Source organism: Lissotriton helveticus, chromosome 7 (genome assembly GCF_964261635.1).
Source record: "Lissotriton helveticus chromosome 7, aLisHel1.1, whole genome shotgun sequence".
NCBI lineage: Eukaryota > Metazoa > Chordata > Amphibia > Caudata > Salamandridae > Lissotriton > Lissotriton helveticus.
In genome coordinates, this window is record NC_136068.1 from 1,474,389,092 (window position 1) to 1,474,416,098 (window position 27,007).

General features: G+C 42.0%; 1 protein-coding gene across 2 annotated transcripts in view; it reads left to right on the forward strand.

The window, feature by feature from the left end:
* LOC144770383 (uncharacterized) overlaps positions 1-27,007 on the forward strand; it is a 720,823-nt gene that overhangs the window by 326,661 nt on the left and 367,155 nt on the right. For both annotated transcript variants that reach the window (XM_078654860.1, XM_078654861.1), the window contains exon 3: positions 20,324-20,350. In XM_078654860.1, coding sequence (XP_078510986.1) covers positions 20,324-20,350 — 27 coding nt within the window. The remainder of the gene's footprint in view (positions 1-20,323; positions 20,351-27,007) is intronic.

Consider the following 27,007-nt stretch of genomic DNA (forward strand, 5'->3'; position numbering starts at 1 on the left):
GCTAAGGCATCAGAGGTAGTCCCAATTAATCACCAAACAAGTCTGTGAGGTCTCTACTCGCGCAGCCCCTTCCCAACAACGATAGATCCCCAGATTCCCTCGTGGTCCGGCTTCCCCGGCCACCTTCAAACAAAGACAGTTAACTGTTTTCCAAAAAAGAAACACTTCCTCTAAGCGATTCTTATCCAATTCAATTTCAAAGATCACTCACCTGGTGCACTCAGGTCGATTGCAGGTTCTCCACTGCCGACATTTAAACAGACCGACACAGTCTGCTCTTTTCTCGGGTTAAGCCCGTAGGACTCCGGCGTAGGGTCTTCAACAGCTAGGAGGGATACTGGGCTCGAGAGGGGAACGGCTTGTTTTCATACCACAAACGGGTGTCTCAAATCAGGATCCTCTTTCTGTCCACCCACTCGGTCAGAACTCCTCCTTGTCCCGCTACTCCTGCTTACAGGAGGGGACGACCCTATCGCGGAGTCCTGGCGGAGTCGCCAACTAAAGGAATAAAATCTATTCTAACGGGTCACACTTACCAATAACCCATATACGATTAGGGACAATCAATAATTCAGTCGGCAATGGAGAAGGTTAAATTGTTTATTCATCAAATACAGACCCTGACAGGGGAGCCCCGGTCTGCACAACCTCGAAGGTGCGTAGAGGAGACTGATTACTTGTTCAAAGTACAAAGCATATATACGTTTCACACATTGAGGATGACACCCTACAAGGAAAAACACAGTTTGTCAGCAATCCAAGAGGAATACCCATATAAGGCACAACTGATTGTTAGTATCCTAGGCCTCAGCTATTCCGGGGACAGCTCAGCCGGGTGCCTCCCAGTCTATCTAGAGCCGGGGAGGACAAGAACGGGCTCTGTGAGAATGTGCGCATCCCACAAGGAAGGAAGGTGCGACCTTGAGTTTCCCTTGAGCTACCAGTTAGCAGACACCGAACAGGGTTTGACTGACGACATGGTTTCGAGTAAAAGACATAGTCACGTGATTTCAAAGAAACAGCATTTGCACACAGAGAAACGAAACAAAATGGCTCCAGCCGTGTCAATAGTACTAACCTATTAAAAAGTGAATCGTAGGTTGCTAGATGAATACACTTTATTCTAACTAATCGATTATATGATTACAAGGTTATATTGGACACATTAGGCCAATAATGTGTGTTTATCGAAAATTCGATCCCTACATGATGTTCACCTGTTGTAACTACTTTGACTGCCTTATGCTTTTCTTTGTCTCTATATATGTATGTACTTCAATCAAACAATCTCACATTATATATAAAGCACTCTGATACCTTTGAATCTAGCTAGCGCTATGTAAAATCTAAAAATAATAATAAACTTTATCTTTCCTTTGATCTGCACTGGAAGCAACAACAAACCTGCTACAACTGGTCATTGGAATGCACTGCGGGCGACAAAAACCAACTTTAACCCGTGGGTTAAAAAAAGGGTCTACTAAAACTCTGAGAAGAGTCTGAGCTCAAAGCATCACCGCCATTAAAACATCAATATTCTGGGTCATCCACGGTCTGGGAGAGAGACCTCATTTAGGATTAATGGTATTATTGTGATGTATACTTCATCTGAAGGAGTACTATTTCTTTTATCCAGAATAGAATTGTATCTTTCCCTTTGGTCACCTTTTTGTGTGTTTATCTTTCTGTTTCTGCTCATTTTAGGATGGCAATTAAATGTTTATTAAACAAGCCTCAATAAAATGAACGCATGTGCCATGGAAAAAATTAACACCTATAAATCAGAATTACTCAACATGAATGTACACTTGAAAACGAATTAACCATCTCCCTTCCACATATCAACATCATCCGTAAAGTGGTTATTACCGCTACACCTCTAGACTTCACCCTTGACACCTCCCTGAAACTATGCTCACAGGACAAATCCATGGCTTGATCAAGTGTATTGCAATTTGGACTACTGTGGGAATGTAAACCCTTTATCTGCAGCACCTCCCTCAAAATGGAAAAATCATACATTTATCATGGCAGCTCTCTCACAAAAGGCTTGGCTATCTGGACTGTTAGCGGAGAGGCAACAAGGATAAGTAAAGAATTTCAAAGAAGTAAACAATTGTTTGGACATGTTTTCAGCTGCTCGAACGATCTCGGATAAAGGTTTCAATTTAGTTGTAATTCGTTTTTTTATAAAGCCCGGACTGTGTTTTAAAGACAATCTTCATAGTTTTAGGATCTTAAGGTTCATTAAGCCTGTCTGGTGCAAAACTTCATTGCTCTCAGGGAACCAGGAGAATACATTTTCTGCAGGTTATCCCGGTGAGTGGTGGCCTTCCTACAAGGAACGTTCTGAGTGGTTAGATCAAGTCTAAATGCAGCACGATTATCCTTGTTCCAAGCCAAATAAGTGGGTTGGGTGCCAAAGGAGTGGACACTGAGGCATACAGATAGAAGGCAAAAGCTGCACCATGTAATGATCTGTAGACACTTGAGGCTGAAACTATGCGGTCTTTCACTATTCTCTTTAGCTACTAATAAACCAAGCACTTGCCAGCTACGTGAGAGGGCACATGCACCAATGATATGAGACCAAACAATCCAAAGCTATAATAAATTCATAGTAGCAAGAGTGTCTTGATTGTCAACATGGAAATTAGATTCACCTAGAAAGTGGCAAAAATACTGGTGGAATTTGGGTTGTCTCCAAACATCAGGCACTGCAAAATTAACAGTAGCTGTTGAACTGCATATAAGATATAGCTGGGAACTCACATAAACGCTGCTGTTGTAAGCATCCTTTGAAGTCACAGTTGCTTGAAAAACTTACCTGATGTGTGTCTTATAACTGACCCGCAAAAACGTAGGATACTTATTTTTGCATGCAAGTGAACTGTGAGTGATAGGCTGTTGGAAAGTGGACTATTAGTAGTGGCAAATGTATATCTGTCACTGGCAATAAGTCTACTAAAACAGTCTAGGGCTCTGAAAATTATTCCCATGCTCAAGCCTTGGTAGCTTGGCTGTGAGCAGGCAGGCTTAATTTCAAAGACAGGTATGCAAAGCATTTAAAAACAACAATTCAGTAAATAATTAAGACACAGCACACAATAGAAATTCAACACCAATTTATAAAAATAGGACATATTTTGAATTTTTAAAATGACACCAAAACTAACAAAATCCAATGTAGCGAACCAGAGATATGTTTTTTAAAGATTTAGCACCATATAGCACATAGAAACCTATAGCGCCTATTGGGACATCTGGTCACGCTAGTCCGGGACAAAGTCAAAGTTTCAGGCAAACGCAATCGAGCCCTGCACAGCAGGTAGGTCTGGTTTAAAGGTCCCCCTCATGGTAGGTCTGGTTTAAAGTTTTTACCTTATGACTCAGAAACATTTCTTGAGATTTTCTTCCGGGGTCCCTCGAAGCTCTCAGGCAGTTTGGATTTGGTAAGGGTTTGCCAGCTTGCCTGGCGACAAGCTACCGGTCAAACTTGTGGATGTCAGACCTCCAGAGCTTTCCAGTGGGACGAACCAGGGATCCAGGCCAGCTCATAGTTTAAGGTGGGCGGCTTGGTTCTCGAAGTTGGTCCCGGTCACATTTTCTATGTTCGGACTTAGAAACTTTTAAGGAGCTTTTTCTTGCAGTGTACTTCGATGTCTTCCCAGGTCAGATTCGGTGAGGGTTCACTAGCTTGGGTTTCAGCCTACTCCCGGTCAAACTCTGGACGTCGAACCTCCGGAGTTTTTCAGCGAGACGAAGTTGGATGGCCGACCTGCTCACGATTGAAAGTCGCCGACTTGGCTGGCCAGGTCGAATCGGTTCACTTATGGAGTTTTTTTCCAAAGTTGCTCCAAACTTCTGGAACTTCACCATGATGTTCCTCAAAGGGTCCCAACGTTTCCTAAACTTACTCCAAGGTTTTGGATGCTTCAAGATGGTCCTTGAAAGTACAGGATTTCAGTTCCCACAATCCACTTGGACAAAACCCTTACAAATGCACTGGTAGTAATCCAGCATGAGGATTCTTGGTGGTGATATTCCAGGTGAGCTCTGTTAACCTGTAGCTTGCAGGGAGACCACTCTTCAGTCCTTTTGAAGCAAGGTAGTTCTCAGGGCTTTAGTTCTAGATTGAGCAGCATCAGGCACAGTCTTCAGAGTGCATGGCCTAGTTGGTGCAAATCAAACATCTCAGCCTGGACCCTTCTTAAGTTTCTAGCAGCAGATCTGAGAGGCTCTGCCTTCTCAGACAATTATTCCAAGTTCTCTGGGTCAAGCAGGAGGGCACTCCTGTCCAATGAGGTGCAGGGCAACACACCCAGGTAGGACCACATCCTCCAAAGTGTGGCACTATTTTCTCCCAGAGAGCACCATTTCTCCAAAATTCATCATGGCTGATTTTCCAGCAGGGAGAGGAGAACTGGCTAAACACACCCCCAGGATAGTTTATCTCCATAGTCTCCCCCCCTTGCATCTGCTCATTCCTTCCTTAATCCTAGCATTTGGCTGGGTTCCAAAGAGGAGCGGTGTAAATTAAACTAGTGTCTTCTGCCCGTCTCCTTCCATTCAAGGATATTGTTTACAAACTCTCCCCCTGCTCTGGCATTCCTGTGTAGCAGAACCTGCCTTCCCAGAAGAGATGGCTAACCCCAATGGCTCAGACCACTGGAAGGCTGAATTTTGGCATAAAGACAAGAAAGCCTTATAACTTCTTGTCTGTTCATTTTAGAAAAAATAAACAATACCATATTTTGGATTTATCAATACCATTTTAGGAAGTCCTTGAATGCTATTTTTATGATTCTTGTAGCGGGAATTATTAGTTAATAAATTCTTGCCATGTTAACCTTTGTGACAGGAGATTTGCAATGGGACACCAAGGCTAATTAAACTATCTTTTATAAGGACCCTGTCTATATCCACAGGACCCCCAACCCCTGGCACAACTAGGGGAGACTTTTGGGGTTCTGAATATGCACACATATTGCAGAAACTCACTCCTCAGTGCTTCTAGCACAAACGTCGATTTTGTGAAGTACTTTATCACAATGTGGGAAGTGAAATATGCAATTTCACTTAACCCAGGGCATGTAAAACTCATTTTATCAGGGTCCTCCTTATAAAAGGCAAGTCAGAGCATCATGCTCACTAGAAGTTGGCAAACCACTCCTCCCCTGCCCTGCTCTGTGAGCAGGGCAGCCACAACCCAGCTGAGCAAGGACATACAAATGAAATTATAATAACAATGAGTTACCATCATTTTATTTTTACCTATTTGACATTTTCAGTGGGGCAACGCTCCTCCTCTTTTGCAGAGGAGCAACCACTGAGTATGAATACAATCACACTCAACCATTTAATGGGTCTACTGCTCAGAAACCATAAATTCAAATGAACAAATATAAGTAAAAAGGGAGTGCATGTGAAGTCCCCCCAAAAAATGACATCTAAATTTAAATTCACTCAATATAATGTGAGTCCAAATTCTTATTCTAATCATGCAACTTCGTCTTTCAGGTCCAGCCATTACAAAAAAATTGCTTGGCAAGCCAAGTAAGTTTTATTCCAAATTTGACTTGATGTAGTAATCATTCAAACTCCGAGATTCTTCTCATAAATTTAAAAAAAATCAGGTGCCAATGCATGATATTTCAAAGCAAACTTATTCTTTACAAAATCCAACAGCAGCCTAGTCAACGTGTTTCGTCTCTAACAGGGACTTCATCAGGGATTAGAAAAATTATTGTTCTTCTCTCTTTTAGTGATGCTTTTCTGAATAGAGATATCTCTTAAAACTGCAGGTGTAGAGTTAATGTATCCTCAGTGGGACCTGCTACATTAAGCAGAATGGTGCCAAATCCCATCTACAAAAATCCTTATCGAGTAGCTGGGCTGCTGTTGGATTTTGTTGGCTCCTTGACAATTTGAATAAAACCTCCTGAGTCCATATCATGAAGTAGGTTTTTCTATATGCATTTGAAGAGTGTTCGACCCAGATACTCTGATCTCCCATGATAATGGCATTGTCAGAGATGGCAAGGAAATGTTGATTGAGGGGTAGGATATTGGATTAGAATGTGGCCAGTCGTTTTTTGAGAATGTGGTAGCTGACAGCACAAACTGGTTGGGGTTGTGATCACTGTGAATTACAGACACTCAAGGGAACCATAGACCGGGCCATTCCATGGAGATGTACCATAGCCACCCCGTCTCCAAATTCCTTTATAACTAAAACTAAACTATATGAGAGGCTCGTGAGTAGTTGAACCAGGTCTCTGTGTTGCCAGGAAGTGTAGTACATTGTTTAGAATGAGGTAATGCATAGCAATGGTGTTGTTAACTAGAGATCTAGGATACCTGCAAGGTGACAGCCGCGCTATATAAATGTTTTAAATAAATAAATAAATAAATAAATAAATAAATAAGATCTAGCATTTGTAAGGGCACACAGGATAGGGCAACTGGGGGAGAAGGTGGCCGATGCTGAAACATCCAAGGTGGTTTTATTGCTTGAAGGGTGGTCATTGGGTGATCCAGCTGACCAAGTGAGGGAACAACAGTATGTATCTGTCATTTGGGAGTCTTCTAGCATGTGGAACCTCCGATCAAAGAGTAGGACGTTATTGTGTTTTTTCTAGATCATTATCTTTCCATTTTACCATTTTTAAAGATGTTGACGGTCATGGGGTGTTGTACTCATGAAGAGTAAGAGTTTGTGCCCACCTGGAATTGCTGACCATGTCTGATATGAAAAGGTTCCTGGAGCGTCTCTTTCCAGATTGAGGTGCTTTGTGATATGTTTCCTATGGGAACTGTATCGATATTCCTATTTCTGACCCTTGTCCGGTTAATGATCACTAGTAGCCATACAACGGCACAGAAACCCGTTTTCTGATTAGGTCATAGTGCATGCTACCACATTAGGCAAGCACTATTCCTCCAGCCCCCATAGAAAGCATACCAAGTTCTCAAAACAAATCAAACCTCCAGCAACCTGGGAAATCCCCCGCAGCTATTGTTTTGATTTAGCCAAGAACTCCAGTAAAGAATGTAAGAACAACCAGTTCTTATGACATCCTTATTGACGTATTTATGTCCATCCTTACGTCAATCTTGGCACCTTTCAGGTATAAATAATACCGACATTGCCCTAAGCAAACACACGGTGGTGACGAGATTGGAGCAGCGCGACTTGCCGAGGAGCCCAGCTGATGCAGAAGAAGCCCACGGAAGCTGCCCATCCCTTTTTTACGTGCTGAGAGAGAGACGCTGCCTTTTCTCTTGCCGAGAAATCCAGCCCCCGGCGTTTCCAGCCGCCCTCGCAGGCAGCTGGGATATCAAGTCCTGAGATAGAGATACCAGCCCTCCAGCCTTCTAAATCCCAGGTACTGAACTGAATAACCCCTTACAGAGAATTCTTGAATCAGATCCTTGGCAAAACAAACTTAACTTAAACTGCTACTTATCTACTCCCGCCCACGTATTAGGCTTAGGTCAGGTACACTGGGGTAGGCGTAGTTAGAAGCACCAGTTGAGTACGATTAGTCAATGTATATATGTATATAACTTTTATCCATTTTAAGTATCATATGGCTAAGAAACCATATCAATGCTTTTACAGTATTATTTTATAATTCTGTCTTTACTGTATGCACTTTACTTAACTATAAGTATTGCAATAATAGCGATTCATTTCTCTTGTATGAGAAAGGAGACTGATCAATAAATAACACCTTTTTAGTGAACACGCCCGTCTCTTCCTTTTCTCTACAATCTGGTGAAACTAAGAATGCACGTACTGACTGAGTAAAATAAGTTGTCTTTTGTTTTCACACGACTCTAGAGATATACTCTTGATTAGGGGAGAGCAAAGTTGTCATGTTCTATGGTTGTCAGAAACTAAATCCCTTCTTGTCTATCCAGGGAGGTTAAACTCCTCCTTGTCTATTCGAGAAAGTTTCTAGTGAACTCTGAGCTAGCTGGCACACACATAACTTTAAGACTAATATCGTCAGTAGAAGACCTAGTTAACCACAGTCCTACGTCTATACTATTGAAGATATTATTCCAATGCGTAGAGCCTATTGGGAAAATAGGAACTACACTACATGGCGCCCAACTGTTTGGATAGGCGATAAATCTAACGTAAGATATTAGAGTAACTCAGTCGTGCTTTTTCACACAGACCCTTTTTTCCCATAATACTCCAAAGACGTCTGGAGTGGGTGAAAGGTTAAATCCGCCAAACTTCGTAGGAGGAGACTCCTATGTATGGTTCTTGGTTTATTCAACGTTGAAGGATACACTGTTCCAAAATATTGTGCATCTAGTCTTTGTTTCCATAGAAACCTGATCTGCAAATAAACAAAACAACCTTCCTGACAGTAAAATGTCAGAAACTGAAGAAGAAAGGGAGACAGCTAGAATAGCAGCTCAACTTCTAGCGAATAACAATAGTCTCCTACAGCAAGACCCGGAGGCAATACTAATCCCGGTCAACATAAGAAAAACTATAACTTTAAAACTTATAGAAAATGGACTAACACCGAGAGGTGGTACAGTCATATTCGTAATTGAGGCACACGAATATCGGCAGACAGATGTATTCTACTCATGGATAAATTTTCCAGCAGCAAACGCTGTAACAAAAGAGTTCCACTATTATAAAATAGAGGAACCACCGGATATCTACACTCCTTTCGAGGAGGTGGAGATACCACTCAAATACCAAGAGCACCTGCTCTGGTTTAATGGCGCCCTAAAACATGATAATCACATCACCAGACTCGGTCCACTAGGTAGACCAGGAGCAACGTGGCCGGTCCTAGCCGGATACACACCACATCCAGACATTGAAGAAATGTCTGCACCAGATCTTTTAGCACAGCTAAAACAACTAATTAAAATACACAGACAATTAGTCCAATATATAATGCGGACTTCAACAGTCCAACCAGCTATTAAAATTCCACAGCTGACCCCTCATCAGGGGAACACAAATAAAATTACACCACAGAACATACAGTCCTGTCTAGGTAAAGTACCCGCAAAACGGGAACAAATTCCATTCTGGTTAGCACAAAAAATCACTCAAATAGAGGCGGTATTTCCAGATACCACCCCGGTTGAGAAACACAGGATTCTGACTATCTGTCTCCCAATGGGAATCGCACCACATGTGGAGGACTGTGACACTTGGGGTACAGTCTTTGCTTCCGTTTACACAAAAACACATGGTGTTTCATCCATGTCAGTAATACCAGACGTGTTAAAACAAATTTAAGATGAATACGGTCCAGAACCGGCTCTAACTCTGGGTATGAAATTACTAAAAGACTTCAAGCAGGTCTCGGCAATATTACTAGCCAATATAAAGGGAGAAGCAGCAAATGTGGCGATCCGCCAGAGGTTGAAAGAGACAAATATAGCAGACCAACCATTTGAAATTGCCAGAATCATAGAAAAATCCTATGAAGAACTAGGAAGAGATAGTTTGGGTGGAATACCGGTGAAACCCCAACTAATTGAAAATCCTGAAAAGGTATTTATTAAAAATAATCTAAACACTCAAAAAAAGAGCTGGGATGGAAATAAACAATCCACTCCTAAAGAAAAAAGATTCCAAACCAGAGGAAGGTCTCCTCGGCGGAGAGAAAGATCTCCGGACCAAGGACGCAAGTCTCCCCAAAGGGAGCCCTCTGTGAAAAAATACAACCTTAGAAATAGGGATAATATAAAGAAACCTGATAGATATCAAGATATTGATACACGTCCCTCTCAATCTTTTCAGACTTCCTCGCAGAAATCGGAAAGAAGAGGACGATCAGAACACAGGGAAGAGCACGTCAAGTCCAAAGACAAGTAACCTGCTCATCAAAATAAAAAATTACAATTTCCAAAGAAGAAGGTAGCCAGTATTAAAGTAATCAACCATGCCGAGAATACTGAGGACACAGCTGAAAAACGGAGAGTGGGCTCAGACAATGCTAGACAGCGCAGCAGAAGTGAGCATAGCTCGCAAGATCCTGTTGAATCATCTGGAGACAGTGGACACGAATGAATACATTCAGGTGGAAACTGCAGATACCAGAGTTAGCAAACCTCATAAAATATATGAAATAACATTGCGTATAGAGGGGGATAAGACTAGGAAAATAAGGGGTCTATTTTGGGATAATCTCTCCAAGGGCTATGACATCCTTCTAGCTGAAAAAGACTGGCCACCAGAGTTTGTCAGGGAGTGCCCTCATGGCGAAGAAATAATTATGCCTGCCTTCTCAAATCATATTCCAATACATAAAAAATATACACTTGCAAGAAAGTGGGCAGTAGCCCTAGCTCCTGCTTTATATAAAAACCATGTGGGATGGGATGAGGACTCTCCTCCTCACAAAATCCAGTTAAAATCGCAACCTACTGCACAGAGGCAGTACCCAATTAAGCAAGAAGCTAAAAAACAGGTAAAAGAGATCCTAGATCAACTTGAATACCAGGGGTTGATCGAAACTTGCACCTCACAAATGAACAATCCTTTGTTTCCTGTCTCCAAACCAGATGATTCATATTGTCTTGTTTTGGACTACAGGCACTTGAACTCATGTTGCAAAACTTTTGCAGTACAAAACTCACATAGTGCAGCACTAATGAATACCATAGTGCGCAAAAAATACAAAACAACATTAGACATCTCTAATGGATTCTTTTGTCAAAATATAGCACCAGAAAGCAGATATTTGACCGCGTTTTCAATAAATGGCGCACAAAAAATTTCTGGCGTTTACCACAGGGGTTCAAGAACAGCCCAGGATTATTCTCAGCGAGAGTAACAGAGTTACTACAAATATATGATGATGAGGCATTATCTTATGTCGATGACATCTATCTAACAGATGATGACTTGGATACTCACTTGAAAAGAGTGAACACCATAATACTTGGGTTCGCAGCAGAGGGTTACAAATTCAACTTTAAAAAGTCAAGAATTGCCCATCTAACTGTCCTGTTTTTAGGATATGAATTATCAAGTGAAGGCAAAAGCCTAGCTGACAATTTCCCAGAGAAATGTGCTGTAATCCAAGCACCAAGAACACTAAAAAACTTACAATCAATTCTAGGTTTCCTAAATTTCGGAAGAACTTACATTATAAATTATGCAGAGAGGGTCAAACCCCTCTATGATCTAATAAAACCAGATTTTAAAAGAATCAACTGGACTCAAAAACACACAGAAATTTTGAGATCTTTACAAACAGACATGTTAGTTAAAACAAAACTACAAACACGCGACAACACACGCAACCTTGTGATTCGAGTCATCCCAGGAAGATGCGGATTCACATACCTGACCTCTAATGAGGGAGAAACGGTACCAATAGCATACAAATCACACTTGTACACAGAAGCTGAAAAGAAGTTCAGCATTAAGGAAAACATTGTTCATGCGGTTCAAACAGCTGTATCAATAGAAAAATACCAAGCTGACGGTAGACGTATTACAGTCAGAACAGCAGAATCAGCTTTTGAGGCATTAACAACCCCATGTAATTTACCAACAACGGCACTGAATCCAGAATGGATACAATGGGTAAATTCTGTTGCTACAGACAAAGTAAAATACTATTTTGACCCTGAAATGACAAAATTAAAATATCTAGAATATGAGAGAGAATATCCTCTGCCAATCGACATTCTGCCCTTACGACAGTACGCCTGTGTAATCTATACAGACGGACATGCTCAACCCTCAGTATGGGGAAAGCAAGCATACAACGCCACATGCGAGATTGTAAAAGACGTGTGGCGCGGAGGTAAACTGAGACCTCTATTTACAAAAACACACTCAGTAGAAAATAACTCAGAACAACAAACTGAAATAATAGCATTAAAAATGGCGCTAGATAATGCCGATCGCGAATTCCCGACACTTATAGTGTGCGATTTGTATTACTGCGTCAAATCATACAATAACGATTTACAGAAATGGATTCAAAACGGTTACAAAGATGACACAGGTGCCACAATAAAGCAAAAAGCGCTTTGGGAACAAGTAGTTCTTTTACAGAAAGAACTACCAAAAACTCACGTGATACATTCACTGAGTCATCAGCGTGATGGCGTTCACGTTGCAGGGAATTCATTGGCTGAGACAGCCACAGGGGTAGCAACTAAATCGGCTTCCGTAGCTACAAAAAAGCATACAGAAAAACACATTGACGGTGAAACAGTGCTGGGGGTGAAAACGTCATCAAAAGGCGACTGCTCAGCGCTACCGATCAACTATCCACTCAATTATAGATACATAATCGATGCAAACTCCGTCCCTTTTGCTCGAATCCCTGGAGTGGGGGATAGAGTAATTCCAAACACGGACAAGAGAGTCTTGTTAATAGCAGACGCACATATGGGTGAGGGTCTAAGACACCTTAAACTTAAAGATTCTCTAGAAGAATTAAAATCAACATACTGGTGGCCAGGAATGAGCCTGGATCATCACCTATTTGCAAGAAACTGTCCAGACTACAACAGAGATCGCAGTGGTGACCGAGACGGTGTACTGCCATGGCGTTTCCCCCAATACGGATTAAGCTATGAACATAAAATCACCCAGTATGAAAAATGCGTCATATTAACATGTAGAGACTATTTTCACTTATAATGTAGACCCCAACTTTCGGCTGACGTCTGAACTGTTATAAAAGATTTGCGAGTCTATAATGGCATATACGCTAGAAACATGTTACGTTCTGACCAAAATCTGTCCTTTAGCTCAAAAAGCTTATGGGGGGTGCCTGGCCAGAATGAACATTGCGTTGCAGGAATCTTCTCACTTCCTTCCTGAGGGAAACGGGATGGTGTAAAGAAAAAACCAAGGCATAGAGCAATCGGTAACAGCAAAGGTATTAGGTTCGGGAGCTGGGTGGGTCAAACATTGAATAAGTGTCCAACGTAGTCTTAATAATCTGCCAAGAAATTCTCTGAGAGGTTTCAGTCCGTACGAACTATTGTTTGGGACTAGAATGTTAGTCCAGGACTTAGATAGTCAGACTTCAGTGGTTAAAGAAAAATGCTTTGATATCAAAGATCGTTTGGCTATTTTACAGGACTTAAATGAAACAAGAAAAGACCTGAGCAACATAAAGCTGAAACAACAGCCAACAACCACTGAAGAGAAACCACCTGTCCCAGCAAGGCCTGTCTGGATTCCAAAGATCGGGGATCTGGTCAGAGAGAAGATTGCGGTAAAGAAGGAATTTGGGCCTTCTTACAGAAAAGCAGTTCCTGTCTTGTCTGTCAACGGGACAAGATCAGTAGGACTACCGCCCCTTGCTGGTAAAAAGGAGAACCGAGTTGTATCCATCAACCTGGTTAAACCACAGTCATGTGGCCGATAACAAGTAGTAGGCCAAGTGGACTCCCAAGAAGTAGCAGAACACCAAAGTTTGCTACAACAACAGAGGTTCAAACTGAAAGACTAATCACATTTGATAAACCTACAGTGAAACAAGAAGGACTATGCAACAAGCAATGGAACTTAAACCTCTTAAAACCCAAATCAAAGCTTTTCATCAAGAAACACCAACCTACAATGATGTAACTACAGACTATTCTAATGAAACAAAGCAAATTCTAAAAGCAAAAAGTAATCCAGAAGCAATTGAAACAATTGACAGAACAGCATCAGGCTACTTCATCAACTTCGATGATTTTTCTGAGGATCTGAATGAACCTGACGATCATCCAACGAAAAGAACTTTTAAAGACAAAGCAAAGGAACTTTTTCATCAACTAAAAGAAACCTATCTGATTTCTCCATGGATTGAAATTTGGGTGGCACTAGGTGTATTTATCCTCATACTTTGGCTCATCATGGTACTATGCTTGGGACATTTCATTGAGGGAAAATATGCTACAATGGACACAGCAAGCCAGAATATCAACTTGGTCCTTAAACCACACACATCTTCACACGTCGAGAAAAGAGAACTTTCTTCAGTAAACTTCACAGCCAATCCTATACCCGGCGGGGTAGCATGGGACAAAACTGAATATGAAATATATGGTCCGGTTGAACTCCTGAAGTATCCACACCAATTTAAGATTTCATTGAGTGACTTTGTAAAACCAAGCACATTTGCTGATGATTGGGACTTTGAAAGTATTAATGATATGATGTCTGATCTAGTGATGTCAGCTAAATTTACAGAACATGATTATTTACAAGGTTCATCTAATTACGATCAAATGTTTTGCTATAACCATTATGGTAACCATTATCTGCATAAATCTACTCAGCCTAGAAATGTTTTAAACTTTAACCAATGGGAACATTGTGCAACTCCACCAAAAGGCAGTTCAAAAACATTTTATGATAAATATTCATACTTTTCAGGGTTTAACACAAGTAATGCAGAAACATTCTATTTCAAATTGTTAAATAAGACAGGAGTGAAAACCATGCTTACAAACACAAAATTGATATATTCAGACTCATTTTTTGAAAAAATGAATACATTGGGTTTTGATTTCTGGAACAATAACATTGAAACGAAAACGATCTGGGGCACAAAAGAGTGGCAAGTGCAAGGTATAGAATCATTATTTAGAGCCTGCATGATCCCAGAACAAATTATATTTTTGAATGATACAATTCAACAGACCACCTGTCTTGGTCTAGCCAAAATCAAAGACTTAAACAAACCGTCTATTCCAAAGCCAACAACGGATAGTAATAGCACCACTGATGTTGAGATAGACGTAACCAATATTTTAAACCAAAACAGAACACATCCTGAATGGAAACAATGGTTGATCTGGCCCACAGACACAAATAACTGTCAAGACAGATTCCTGAACAAAATACAGGGGTTCACATTGACCAGGCCAGACCCTAGATACTCCCAGAGACAACATCCAGGGATTGTAACTACTTACAGTGTGGGAAAGCTCTGCCTTCAATGGCTACATACATCCACACTGTCAGAAATTAAGCAACACTTAACTTTACTTAAAGAAGGTGCTGACTTGCGTGATTTCATTATGGGACCACGCAAACAGCGTCAAAAACGTTTCATAGCGGCCTCTATATATGCAGCTTATAACGAAGCTTGGAAAGAAACTCAAATTGAGACAGCGGAAAAAATACGGGAAATTGACAGTGTTAATTTGGAAAAATCACTTTCTGTTGTAGACAATGGGTTAATGACTCTGTCTTCCAGAATATATTCACTGGACAGTATTGTGTCTTCAGCAATCGATATAATAGAGCAAGACTTACTGATGTTACAACACGGTCAGTCTCAATTACGTTCTATTGTACAGCTTGGCTGGACGTTACAAAATCTGCATTCAGGCTATGTGCCTTGGCGTTTAATCAACACAACGTCACTATTTAATATCTTTAACCTTACTGATAAACAAATCAGTTTGGCACAGAAGGGTGCTGACTATACAATTCTGAGCATTGAAAAACTTGAGAGATTACCATTGACAATGTCAGAACGACCTGTCATTGAATGGATAATACATGGGATAATAAATATTCCAATAACAACTTTCCAGTTTCAATACTGCCAAAAATATATACAGGCAGGCCAGTATGAAAGGTTGGGTAAAGGATACATTAAGTCAACATGGAACTTGCCCTATACACACACATGTGTCAGTAACAAAGGACAGAGTGTATTTCTTAGTGGCAATAATTGTGCAACATCACTAAGCGGTATACTTCTGTGTCAGGGTATTAGTTTGCATGGGGCCTGTGAAGGGGCTTCAAATAACCTTTCCTGTCACCAGCTCGGCACACCTGCAACACGAATAGAACCATTCTTTAGAAGACTTTCAAACAGGAGTTACATTATAATTGTAGATCGCAGATGTTGCAGCCTGCTGCCCGGAAAACCTTATCTCGTAAGCGTGACTACCAGGGTCATGTGCTGTGAAAGAGTATTGTTCCCGAATGATGCTCCAGACAGGGAGGCAAGGTTATGGCCCAATTTAAATATCTCTTCTATTCGAATTGATACTTTAAGCAGAATGAAGACTGTGCTCCTACAGACGCCAACCCAGTTGACGTCATCAAAAGAAACGTATGATCTCCAAGTTGCAAGGACAACGGCAGAGATTCATTCACTGTTATCAACAAATAGCCCCCTACACTTCGCAGAAATACTAAACGAAATCCTAAATATTTCTGATACAAGTGGTATCGCGAGTGTATTTAAGACAGTTTTTTCAGGCGCTTTAACCCCATTCAAAGCGATCCTGAGTATTTTTCCAAACTTCGTCCATTCCATCTTTGGCGGACTACCTCTCCTGTTGGGACTAGTAGCAGGCGTCCTATTTTTGCTACTTTTGCTTCGCTATGGCAAACCGTGTCACAGACATGACTCCAGCAACAATGGAAGAAACAATCCTAGCTATCCGCTACTGGGACCGCATAACTAAAGTCCTTGGATTAGCACGGCTACGAGATTTAAATATGACCTGGTTTCTTTCATTCAGACCCGTGTGGCAGACTTGTGTTATGCCTGTATTAAGGTGCTTGCTGTGCGGCGAGGAATGCGTGTTGGACACCTGTCTCACACTACAATCAGAAGTGCCATTGGATGCAGAGACTTTGTTGAGTCCAGTTAAGGCTCATGCATTGTGCTGTCCCCAGCGGCTACCAATCCTGATGACGGCATTCGTGGAGACTTCACCACTGCGATTGAAGGGTAGTGAAGTACTAGATGAAAGCAGCATCGATGAGGTACGACCATCTGTCAGCTATGCTGATCAAACCATCACTGAAAGCAATAATGCTCATGACTGCATGGTAGCGTCATTTTCCAACCTTGTCGAACTCTCACCAGAAGCTGTTGACTGTTTTTTCGAACATCTCAATGATATGATGTTTTCACCAGAACAGAAAGAATGACTTTGAGCAAACGTGCACTGAACTCTGAATTTGGCCTTCAATTTTGAAAACAAAACAAGCCACTAAGAATTTTTTCGAGTCTGCTCCTGCAAACAGGAACTTTTTCTCCAACATCCAAAATATTTACCTTTCAGGCACTTATCTTCTGCTTAAAGTAAACTATTCTTAGAGAACAGAAACTTCTATTTTTAGGTACCTCTAGAAGACATTATCTCGACCTCTAGGTTATTCACACATACGATTGTATTTCAATGTGATGAAATGGTCTCGCACTTTTTCTTCTGTATTAAGAGCCATTTCATGTGTTATTTTCGCAAATCATTCATGCTGATATAAAAATGTGCATCCTCTTTTGAATGATTACACTGCTTGAATGCATACAGTAACTATTTTCATTTTTCATGTATTACGCTAATCCATTTTTTTATGCAAATTAATGTATTTTGGGGCGGTTTAAATACACATACAAATGTTAGTTATGTTTACTATGCTTAGGTTAGTAAATATGGACATAGATTCAGTGGAGTGGGTGTGATATGTTTCCTATGGGAACTGTATCAATATTCCTATTTCTGACCCTTGTCCGGTTAATAGATCACTAGTAGCCATACAACGGCACAGAAACCCGTTTTCTGATTAGGTCATAGCGCATGCTACCACATTAGGCAAGCACTATTCCTCCAGCCCCCATAGAAAGCATACCGAGTTCTCAAAACAAATCAAACCTCCAGCAACCTGGGAAATCCCCCGCAGCTATTGTTTTGATTTAGCCAAGAACTCCAGTAAAGAATGTAAGAACGACCAGTTCTTATGACATCCTTATTGACGTATTTATGTCCATCCTTACGTCAATCTCGGCACCTTTCAGGTATAAATAATACCGACATTGCCCTAAGCAAACACACGGTGGTGACGAGATTGGAGCAGCGCGACTTGCCGAGGAGCCCAGCTGATGCAGAAGAAGCCCACGGAAGCTGCCCCTCCCTTTTTGACGCGCTGAGAGAGAGACGCTGCCTTTTCTCTTGCCGAGAAATCCAGCCCCCGGCGTTTCCAGCTGCCCTCGCAGGCAGCTGGGATATCAAGTCCTGAGATAGAGATACCAGCCCTCCAGCCTTCTAAATCCCAGGTACTGAACTGAATAACCCCTTACAGAGAATTCTTGAATCAGATCCTTGGAAAAACAAACTTAACTTAAACTGCTACTTATCTACTCCCGCCCACGTATTAGGCTTAGGTCAGGTACACTGGGGTAGGCGTAGTTAGAAGCACCAGTTGAGTACGATTAGTCAATGTATATATATATATAACTTTTATCCATTTTAAGTATCATATGGCTAAGAAACCATATCAATGCTTTTACAGTATTATTTTATAATTCTGTCTTTACTGTATGCACTTTACTTAACTATAAGTATTGCAATAATAGCGATTCATTTCTCTTGTATGAGAAAGGAGACTGATCAATAAATAACACCTTTTTATTGAACATGCTCGTCTCTTCCTTTTCTCTACAATCTGGTGAAACTAAGAATGCACGTACTGACTGAGTAAAATAAGTTGTCTTTTGTTTTCACACGACTCTAGAGATATACTCTTGATTAGGGGAGAGCAAAGTTGTCATGTTCTATGGTTGTCAGAAACTAAATCCCTTCTTGTCTATCCAGGGAGGTTAAACTCCTCCTTGCCTATTCGAGAAAGTTTCTAGTGAACTCTGAGCTAGCTGGCACACACATAACTTTAAGACTAATATCGTCAGTAGAAGACCTAGTTAACCACAGTCCAACGTCTATACTATTGAAGATATTATTCCAATGCGCAGAGCCTATTGGGAAAATAGGAACTACACTACAGCTTAGTGAGTAGAATAGGAAGTAGATGTTAATTTCTCCCTTTTCTAGGAAAGAGGTAAGAGTTGCTAGTAGCAGCACAGGGTTTTCAACTAGTAAGTCAGATTTAATTTTCTTTTTTCTTAATTTGACTAAACTGAGGGGGGTACTTGGGTGACTATAGCTTTGTTACCACTTCCAGGTGTTTGAACCCAAAACAGGAAGTCATGCAATGCCAAAAGTATGCCAAATGTTGGACGAGGGAGTCAATCATGCCTTGACTCTGGCAAATTCATAGGCCCAAATAGGCTTTGTCTGAGGTATACTCACTGGCAAAGGGAATGAAGGAAATAGGGAGAGTAGTAATCATACCTTGGTCAGGTAAATCATCGCAAAGTCAGTCAAGCCCTAAACCAGGCAACTCTATGGAAAACCCAATCTCACCAAAGATAGGGCCTCCTTCTACGATTGGTTGCATTTCTATCATACATCCAGGAATTGACAGGGGTGGAAGCAAAAATGTGACGGTCAAGTCATATTAAGCATTGGAAGAGCAACATGTCCCCCACCTTGGGTCAGCAGGTGATCAACAAATGTGTGTTGTTTGACCCATCACACCATGTTTCAGCTATTTCCGTCAAAAGAACCTGCCATTGTCTGAATACATAGCCCTGGACCCATTTTCTCAGGGATTTAAGAACATATTACATATGTTTCAATGTTTTCATGTGCTTATGTGTTTCATATATATCTGACAGTAAGTGGGCGTTATACTTAAACATTAGTTACAAAGCATTGTACTTTGGCTGAAAATCTAAGAATCATATTTATGAAGCAGTAAAATGTACCACATTACGCCTGCAAATTGATGGAGTTTATATGTTTTCTGTTTCGATAATTGTGTGCCATATCAGCGGGTAGGGCACATGGGAAATGTATGCAATCTATGGCAACTGTGATATGCGAGAAATTGGCTATACAATAGAACCCACCTTTTTCATTTGCCAACTTAGCACTAATTTAGGGTGCCTGAGATGCTGTGGTGTGATGTACAAAGGTCCCCAAGCATTTTGCAGGAATACACATAATGCAAGCTGTGAGGCACCGGTTACTACTGCACAGGTGCATTGAAAGGAGCTAAAGAACAGAAGATTCAGTACTGCAAGTTCTTGTACATGGGACGGGATTGCAAGAGGCCAGCCAGTCTTTGAGTCTGTGATGACCTCTGGCGACCCAAATATTGTGACACTTTCTCTGCAAATTCTTTCCTACCCAGCTTTCTCCTGACTTCATTTGTTACAAATTGCAGCTGTTTGTGTCTTCATATTATAACTTCCACTGCTGCTCATGTAGAGAAGAAGAAGTTCACATATACTTTTTATACATCTCATTGTTCTCTATAGGTGGCATCTCTTTTCTCTGTTTTGGTTGGCGCAACATTTTTGCTCAATCAAGGTTTGCTAAAGTGTTTTGATGTTATCGCAAAAAGCATTATCTTGAAAATTTGACTCAACACCACATTCCATTTATAGACACATGCGTTGATATCTAAACAAATTCCTCTATTTATGTCTTTCAGTGTTCATCATGGAGTTTTCAGTGGCAGGCAAGTAACCATTTTGATCTAATGTTTTGATTTTGAGTATTACGTTTTTTCACGGGTCGCCTTTCACACCGCCTTACTTAGTACTTTCAAAATGAACAGAAAAAGTGGTAAATTGGGATACGATTAAAAACGAATTGCCTGGTCAGCACTTTTGAGATGCAATTCCTCAAATGATTAAACAAGCAAGGCCTTGTTTGGAAACTTCTAACTATAAATAGTTGCAGGTTTTGTAATTGCCTGTTCGATTGATAAACCAGTGCAAATCCCAGCTAAAGCCAGGGTATTGCAATGCGCCACCAAATGTACGTGTTATGCTTTTTGATAATGAGCATTAAATACCACACAACCAAACTCTGCAGGGAGTCGTCTGATTCTATTATTAGAAATGTGAGGGGTATTTTGTAGCACTGTTGGAGGATTTTTTTCTTTAGGGTCCTTACTCAAGGTGCCAGGGTATTTAGATCCATGCAACCTGTGAGGTAACTCGAAACGGTTACCGCCACTCTCATGGCGAAAATGGCCTTGGATCAGGGCAAGATTTCTCCTGGCTTTGGCAGGTGGACCTGTTCGTGCTGGATGCTGTCAGTTTTGTAAGTCACTCTAGTTGTGTGTCTAGGTAGATGTGAGGGTCTGGACACCATTATCCCTTGAAACAAAGCAGTTAGTCCCAGATGTGAAAAGAGCACAATTTTGTGGCTGTGTGTGCAGCCAAACGGGTGCCTCTAGAGCAGAGGTCTTCAAACTTTTGTAGGTTGAGCCCCCCCAACTGAATTTTTTAAAACGTGGGGCCCCCCCACCACCTGACAGAAATTTCTGGACTCTGGTACACCACATAATTAACCGCCACCTGCATATCCCCGGCCATATCGAGCAAATAATGTTCAACGCAATAGGAGTTTAGTGAACTGTAGGTTTGTGAGTGGGTGTGGTTAATGACAGAGGCTTACAAACAGGTTTGAAATATTGTAATATAGCTTCTCTGTGCAGAACCAGGGGCTGCTGTCCTAAAGGTATCTATGAAGACATCCCCCTGGGATGGTGGCGCGCCCCCCTTGATTGAAGAACTCTGACTTAAGTGTACCCTAACACCTCATTCCGCATTGTACATGTCATACCATTGCCCTCAAATCTTTTGGTATTTCTATTTGTAGGACTCTTAAAGTCAACCGGTCTCCTGAGAAGTGCAGAGCTGCCAAGGTTTCAGATTGCAATGTGTAACATTTTCATAATGTTAGTGTCTTATGAGTAACATTTCAACGACTATGACACTTTCTCGCAAGCAAAATCAAGCAAAGAAGAAGAGGGAAACATAAATATCAGAAATAACACTCAGTTGGGCAAGGAGAAACTCTTAAGAAGTCACTGACCTAAAGTGTGCGACAGACTCAATACTTCATGAATAGGTAAAGCACTTAATACATGTTTCATTGAGACTTAGATGTGGTCCTAAAATCTTACTGAATCAAACAATAAAAACACTTCAAATTTGTATTTGATTCTTGAACAGCCTGCACTTAATGAGTTTCACAGATATGTGCGCTTTCCCACCATATATGTTTATGATTTCAATAGCCACAGGGCTCTGATCATGAAGTCCAATTTGCTCTGATTTTCCTTTAGAATTATTACTGTCACCCTTCACTAAATATTACAGCTGTATTACACTGAATATGAAGGCTACTCTGCACGAATGAGGATTCCCACTTTTCACTAATTCTCATGGTTATTCTGTCTCCAGTTAGCATTTCCACTGTGAGCCTGATATTAATTTACTATTAAAACGAAACTCTCAAACAGCTCGGATTTTTCAGCAAGCATTGGAGTTAGGGGATATAGCTTTAAGTTCTATCCCATACTTGCCATGCTAAAATCGAAATTATGAGTCCAAGAATGTAGAATTGGACATTTTTCAAATAAAAAAAAATAAAACAATCAGTGACATGTTGAACACTCAGGTAAAAAAAATAGTGATTGTTTGCAAAGATATGTGTAGTCCAGTCCCTCCTACTTAATTGGAAAAGAGAAACCAAATTGTGAGAAGCACACAAGCACTGAACTCACTCTGGACATGAGACTGATCTCAAAAGTTCTTCAGCCTTCTTATTTTTTACCTGGAATAAGACTAGGAGCCTTGTAAGCGCTACAATAGGCTGCTATAACATGCCAGAAGGCTGCACTTGGGGATGATGACATATGTAAGTTTAGAAATAAGCAATGTATGGGGTACCATTGCGGGAACCACGTTCTGGCTAGAAAGCTTCCATTCTGTAACATTCATGTGGTCTCCACCTCAGAAGCTGATAATGAGTAGGCAAGAGACTTGTGCGAGCTGCGAGACGATCTGAACCACTGTAAATGAAAACTGTGGAGCGCTGTGAGTCAAACATCAAATGCAATTGGAGCTAATTAGGCCCATATGCAGGCACAGAATACTAATTTAAAGAAAGTGGGTTGAGAGAGAATATGGTTGAGCACTTTATCGACAAGATAATCCAAACTCATGGTAAGCATTTCAGGAAATATATCAGTTAAGATATTTACACACTTACAAAATCTTACTACAAGCAATAACATGCTCACATTTTAAACCAAGCCTCAAACACTTCTCCATAGAATTCCGCTACAGCTCCTCATGATTGTCGAATTTCTCTGTCATGTTGGCCGTCTCCTGCCTGACTGAACATCTTCCTGGGTCCAGTATAAACCAGTGCAGCCAATCAGCAGGACGAATGTTCAGACTCTGCCCTTGATGGGAACATGATCCACAACACCACAACGTGGTAATTCAATGCTGTGGTGAGCGTAAGGGGGAATCATCTGCAGCAGCGGGGGAAGTGTTAAGGTAGCACGAACATAGTGAACTGGGCGCATAAATGGTAGCTATCGAGGTGATTTATATACGACTGAAAAAGTGCAGGCCAGCACTGAAACATTACAGCACAGAAGGGTTCGTGGGTGAATGATCACCACGTTGCAGGATGGCCCAGGAACACCCACAAAATAAGTGCCCCCCTCCTACCCCCTCCACCTCCACCTGCCCTGCGGAACCACGTCTTGAGGCACTTACATTTTGAGGCTAGATTGCTTACAGACAGTGCAGCAATGCGCAGATAAAGCGCTGTGCGCGAGGATGCTTTTAGGCGGCCAATGTAATCAAAACCTCCGTTATGGCCGAATATCAGCCCAACATCCCCCCCCCCCTCCTTCGTGAAAGCCCTCTGCAGATTTCAGCAGTCCTTCACAGCGAGGCGACAGGAAAACGTGGGAAAGCGTACATAGTAAGCCAGGGAGAAAAGGCAGCAAAAGTGAAATAAATGCAGGAGCTTTATGCCTGGAAATGTCGTGGCACTTCCTTGAATCTCAGCTGCTGCCCCCCTCATTGGTGAAACATCACTGGTGACCTTCCTGCGTGCTGATTAATGAAAGCGGGAGCCGCAGCCAATCTAAAATCCCCATTTGAAATGGGTGCTAACTTGCAAGGCGAGACGGAGGAAAAACAAAACAGCAAAGGTGAGACTTTCGGGAGGAGTCCCCGCCCCCCCTGGGATGGTGGCGCGCCCCCCACAGATTGAAGAACACTGCTCTAGAGAATTCTGTTCTCTGCTGTGCATGTTTCTGCAGGATCACCGAAGTGTTTAAAGGTGTGAGAGATGGAAGTGTGTGCACCTCCTACATGACTCAGGGTGAGGTGGGGCACGGAGAACTGTATGCCACGTTCTTGTCCATCCTCTGAGCAGCATAATAGCTCACTATGTGGAAATCTTGAGTGTTTACTGAAGGCTTCCATGATTACTACTGCCTCAGTCCGTGTGCCAAAAAAAAGCTTTCCTCAGACAGGAAGTCCACAGCAAACCTCCTAAGCTGTCTCATAAGGGGTACAGAATATTCCTGTCTCAGTTGCACAAAGCCAGCGGATGAGAGAAGTAATATTACTAGAAGAACTGTGGAAGGGTCTATCTAACGAGATGACAAAAATCAGTTGACAGAAACACAAAGCACATGGGTGAAGACGCTGTCATGGGAGCACAGAGGAGGATCAATCATATGGGGCAGGAGACGCCTTCGCCCAGCCAGTCAAAGTACATGGGAATGATGGCTCGAAGGGGGACTAGAGCTAGAGAAGTCCTCTCACAGCCACTCAGAGCATCTAGGAAAGGTCGCTAGTTCTAGGACCAGAGAAGAGTCTCATTGACTTTCCTAATACGGGAATGAGAAATTTACCCCAACAGCTTAGAATACTGGCACCAAAGAAGCCTTCCCACAACCATACAGGGCACATGAGTTCTCCCAAATAAAGTCCTATATTTCCTTCCACAACCACCTAGGGAACAAGGGAAGGAACATATAAATGAATCTGTAAATGGAGCGGGAGCCAACTGTGACATTCATTAATGGGCCAAAGTGTCAGGGAAATCTCTACCTCCTATTCCTAACAGCAGCCAGAAAAACTGCTGCAAGAAAAATCTACAAGATGCTTGAAAGTGACTTCGCAGGATGATAGACACATTACCACACATGCCTTTACCACGCAGATGCCTTTAAGCTAAATTTAGGGTTTCGGGTGAGTAGTAGTAAAGGGAGGTGAGGGCAATTTTAGGGTTTAAAGGTGGGTATTTCTAAAAGGCGGTAAGACTAATTTTAGGGGCAACTAATGGCAAATGATGGTAAGGGTAATTTAAGAGTATAGGGATGGGCAGTGGTAAGGGGCAGTAAGGGTAATTTTAGGGTTTGGGGTAATAATGGTGTTATGGGGTGGGTAGTGATAAAGGGTGGTAGGAGTAATTTCTGGAGTTTATGGGTGGATATTGATAAAGGGTGTTAAGAATAATATTATAGTTTAGGGGTGGTAAGGGTAATTTTAGGGTTTAGGGGTGGTGTTAGACCAGTCAGACTTAGGGTGGTCTTCCCCCAAACTTTTTGCCTCACTCTTCCATTTTTGCTGGTCTCGTTTTTGTTAGCCTTAGGACTCTGCACACTTTACCACTGCTAACTAGTGCCAAAGTGAGGGTCCTCACTCCATGAAACATGGTAACATTGGCTTGCACCCCATTGGCACATTTAATTGACTTCTAAATGCCTTGTAAATTTAGTAAAGTGAAAACACATGTACCCAGGGCATGTAAATTGAATGCTACTAGTGGGCCTGCAGCACTAAGTAGCCTTTTAAACATGCCCCAGGCCTTCATTGCAGCCTGTGTGTGCAGATAAACACAGTTTCATCTGCCTGCTTCCTCACCCTTTGCATGCTACGCAAGATCTTCAAGTGGCTCCCCATCGACACCAGATGGACCGTCACACAAGCCCTTCTCCCCAAATGACTGGACTACGGCAATGCCCGCCATGTAGGAATCATCTCACACCTCCTCAAGAGACTGCAAACAATTCATAACTCAGCAGCCAGACTCATCCTGGACCTCCCTAAACAGACCTACATCACTTACCATTTCAAGAAACCCCATTGGCCCCCCATCCAGAAGAAATGCCAGTTCAAGATGTTGATCCACACCTTCAAAGCCCTCCACAACCAGGGACCTGCTTAAATAAACCACCAACTGAACTTTCACCCTCCCTCCAGAGACCAACACTCTGCCTCCCACTGCCTCGCCCACTCCTACATTTTCCGAAGTAACAATGGAGGACTCTACCTCTCCTACCTCCCTGCAAAGTCCTGTAATGACCTCTCACTTCACCGACGGACCTCATCCTTTCTGCTGGAATTCAGAAAAGGACTCAAGACGTGGCTGTTCGACCGAGCCACTCCCACCCTACTGCAGCACTCTCAGTGGCTGGATACCCTCATTGGTGATTAGCCGCTCTGTACAAATCCTGATTGATTGATTGAATAATTGAGTTTAAAACTGCCATTCTGACCTGGCAAAATTAACCTTTGCCAGGCCTAAACCTTCCTTTTTAGGTCGAGCCTCGATCGACCTGTTGTATCCTCTTCTATGTACTCTGGCCCACCCACCAATCGCCATTGGTTGTTTCATGTGGCATGTAGAAATGCTGGCTTGTTATTGGTGCATTTCTGAAAATATCCCTCCTTCATGTGCTTAGCTCTCTTTCCGGCAATTTCACTCACAGAAGGTTTTGTTTGGCCATCACACTGTCCAGCGTGTGATGGCCCCTCCTCCCTTCGCCTGCATGGGCATTGAGATGCCAGAGGCTTACAATGATAAAGACAGACCTTGGTTGTCTTTTAACTTCCTGAAGCTGCAAGGTGCATCCTAATTTCCAAGCAGGGCACTTGGCAGGCAGACACACAAGGCTTGTCAGCTGCTGTGTCAGGGTTTGTCAATGGCTTTTCAGAAAGAGCCATGCCGGTGATTCCCCCAACTAACCCACCCAAAAGCTAGACTTAAGACGTGGCGCTTATTTTTAAAACGATTCCCCTTGAATGGGATCTAAAAATATTTGAGTGCATAATTGTGCCTCTTCAGCTGCCATACACTTCCCAGGACCAGGCACGTCCCTACTCCCCCACCCCTGGAGTCCAGAACTTCAACAAACTTCCTGCGGGATTTGCAGCTGGGAATGCGTGCAACATGAACACCCTGCAGCTCACACCCACCATTACCCCTAGGCCAGGAAATAAGCAGGCCCTTCTACGTCATATGAAGAAGCGAAGGAAGAACTGTACCGGGGGGCTGCAAAGGC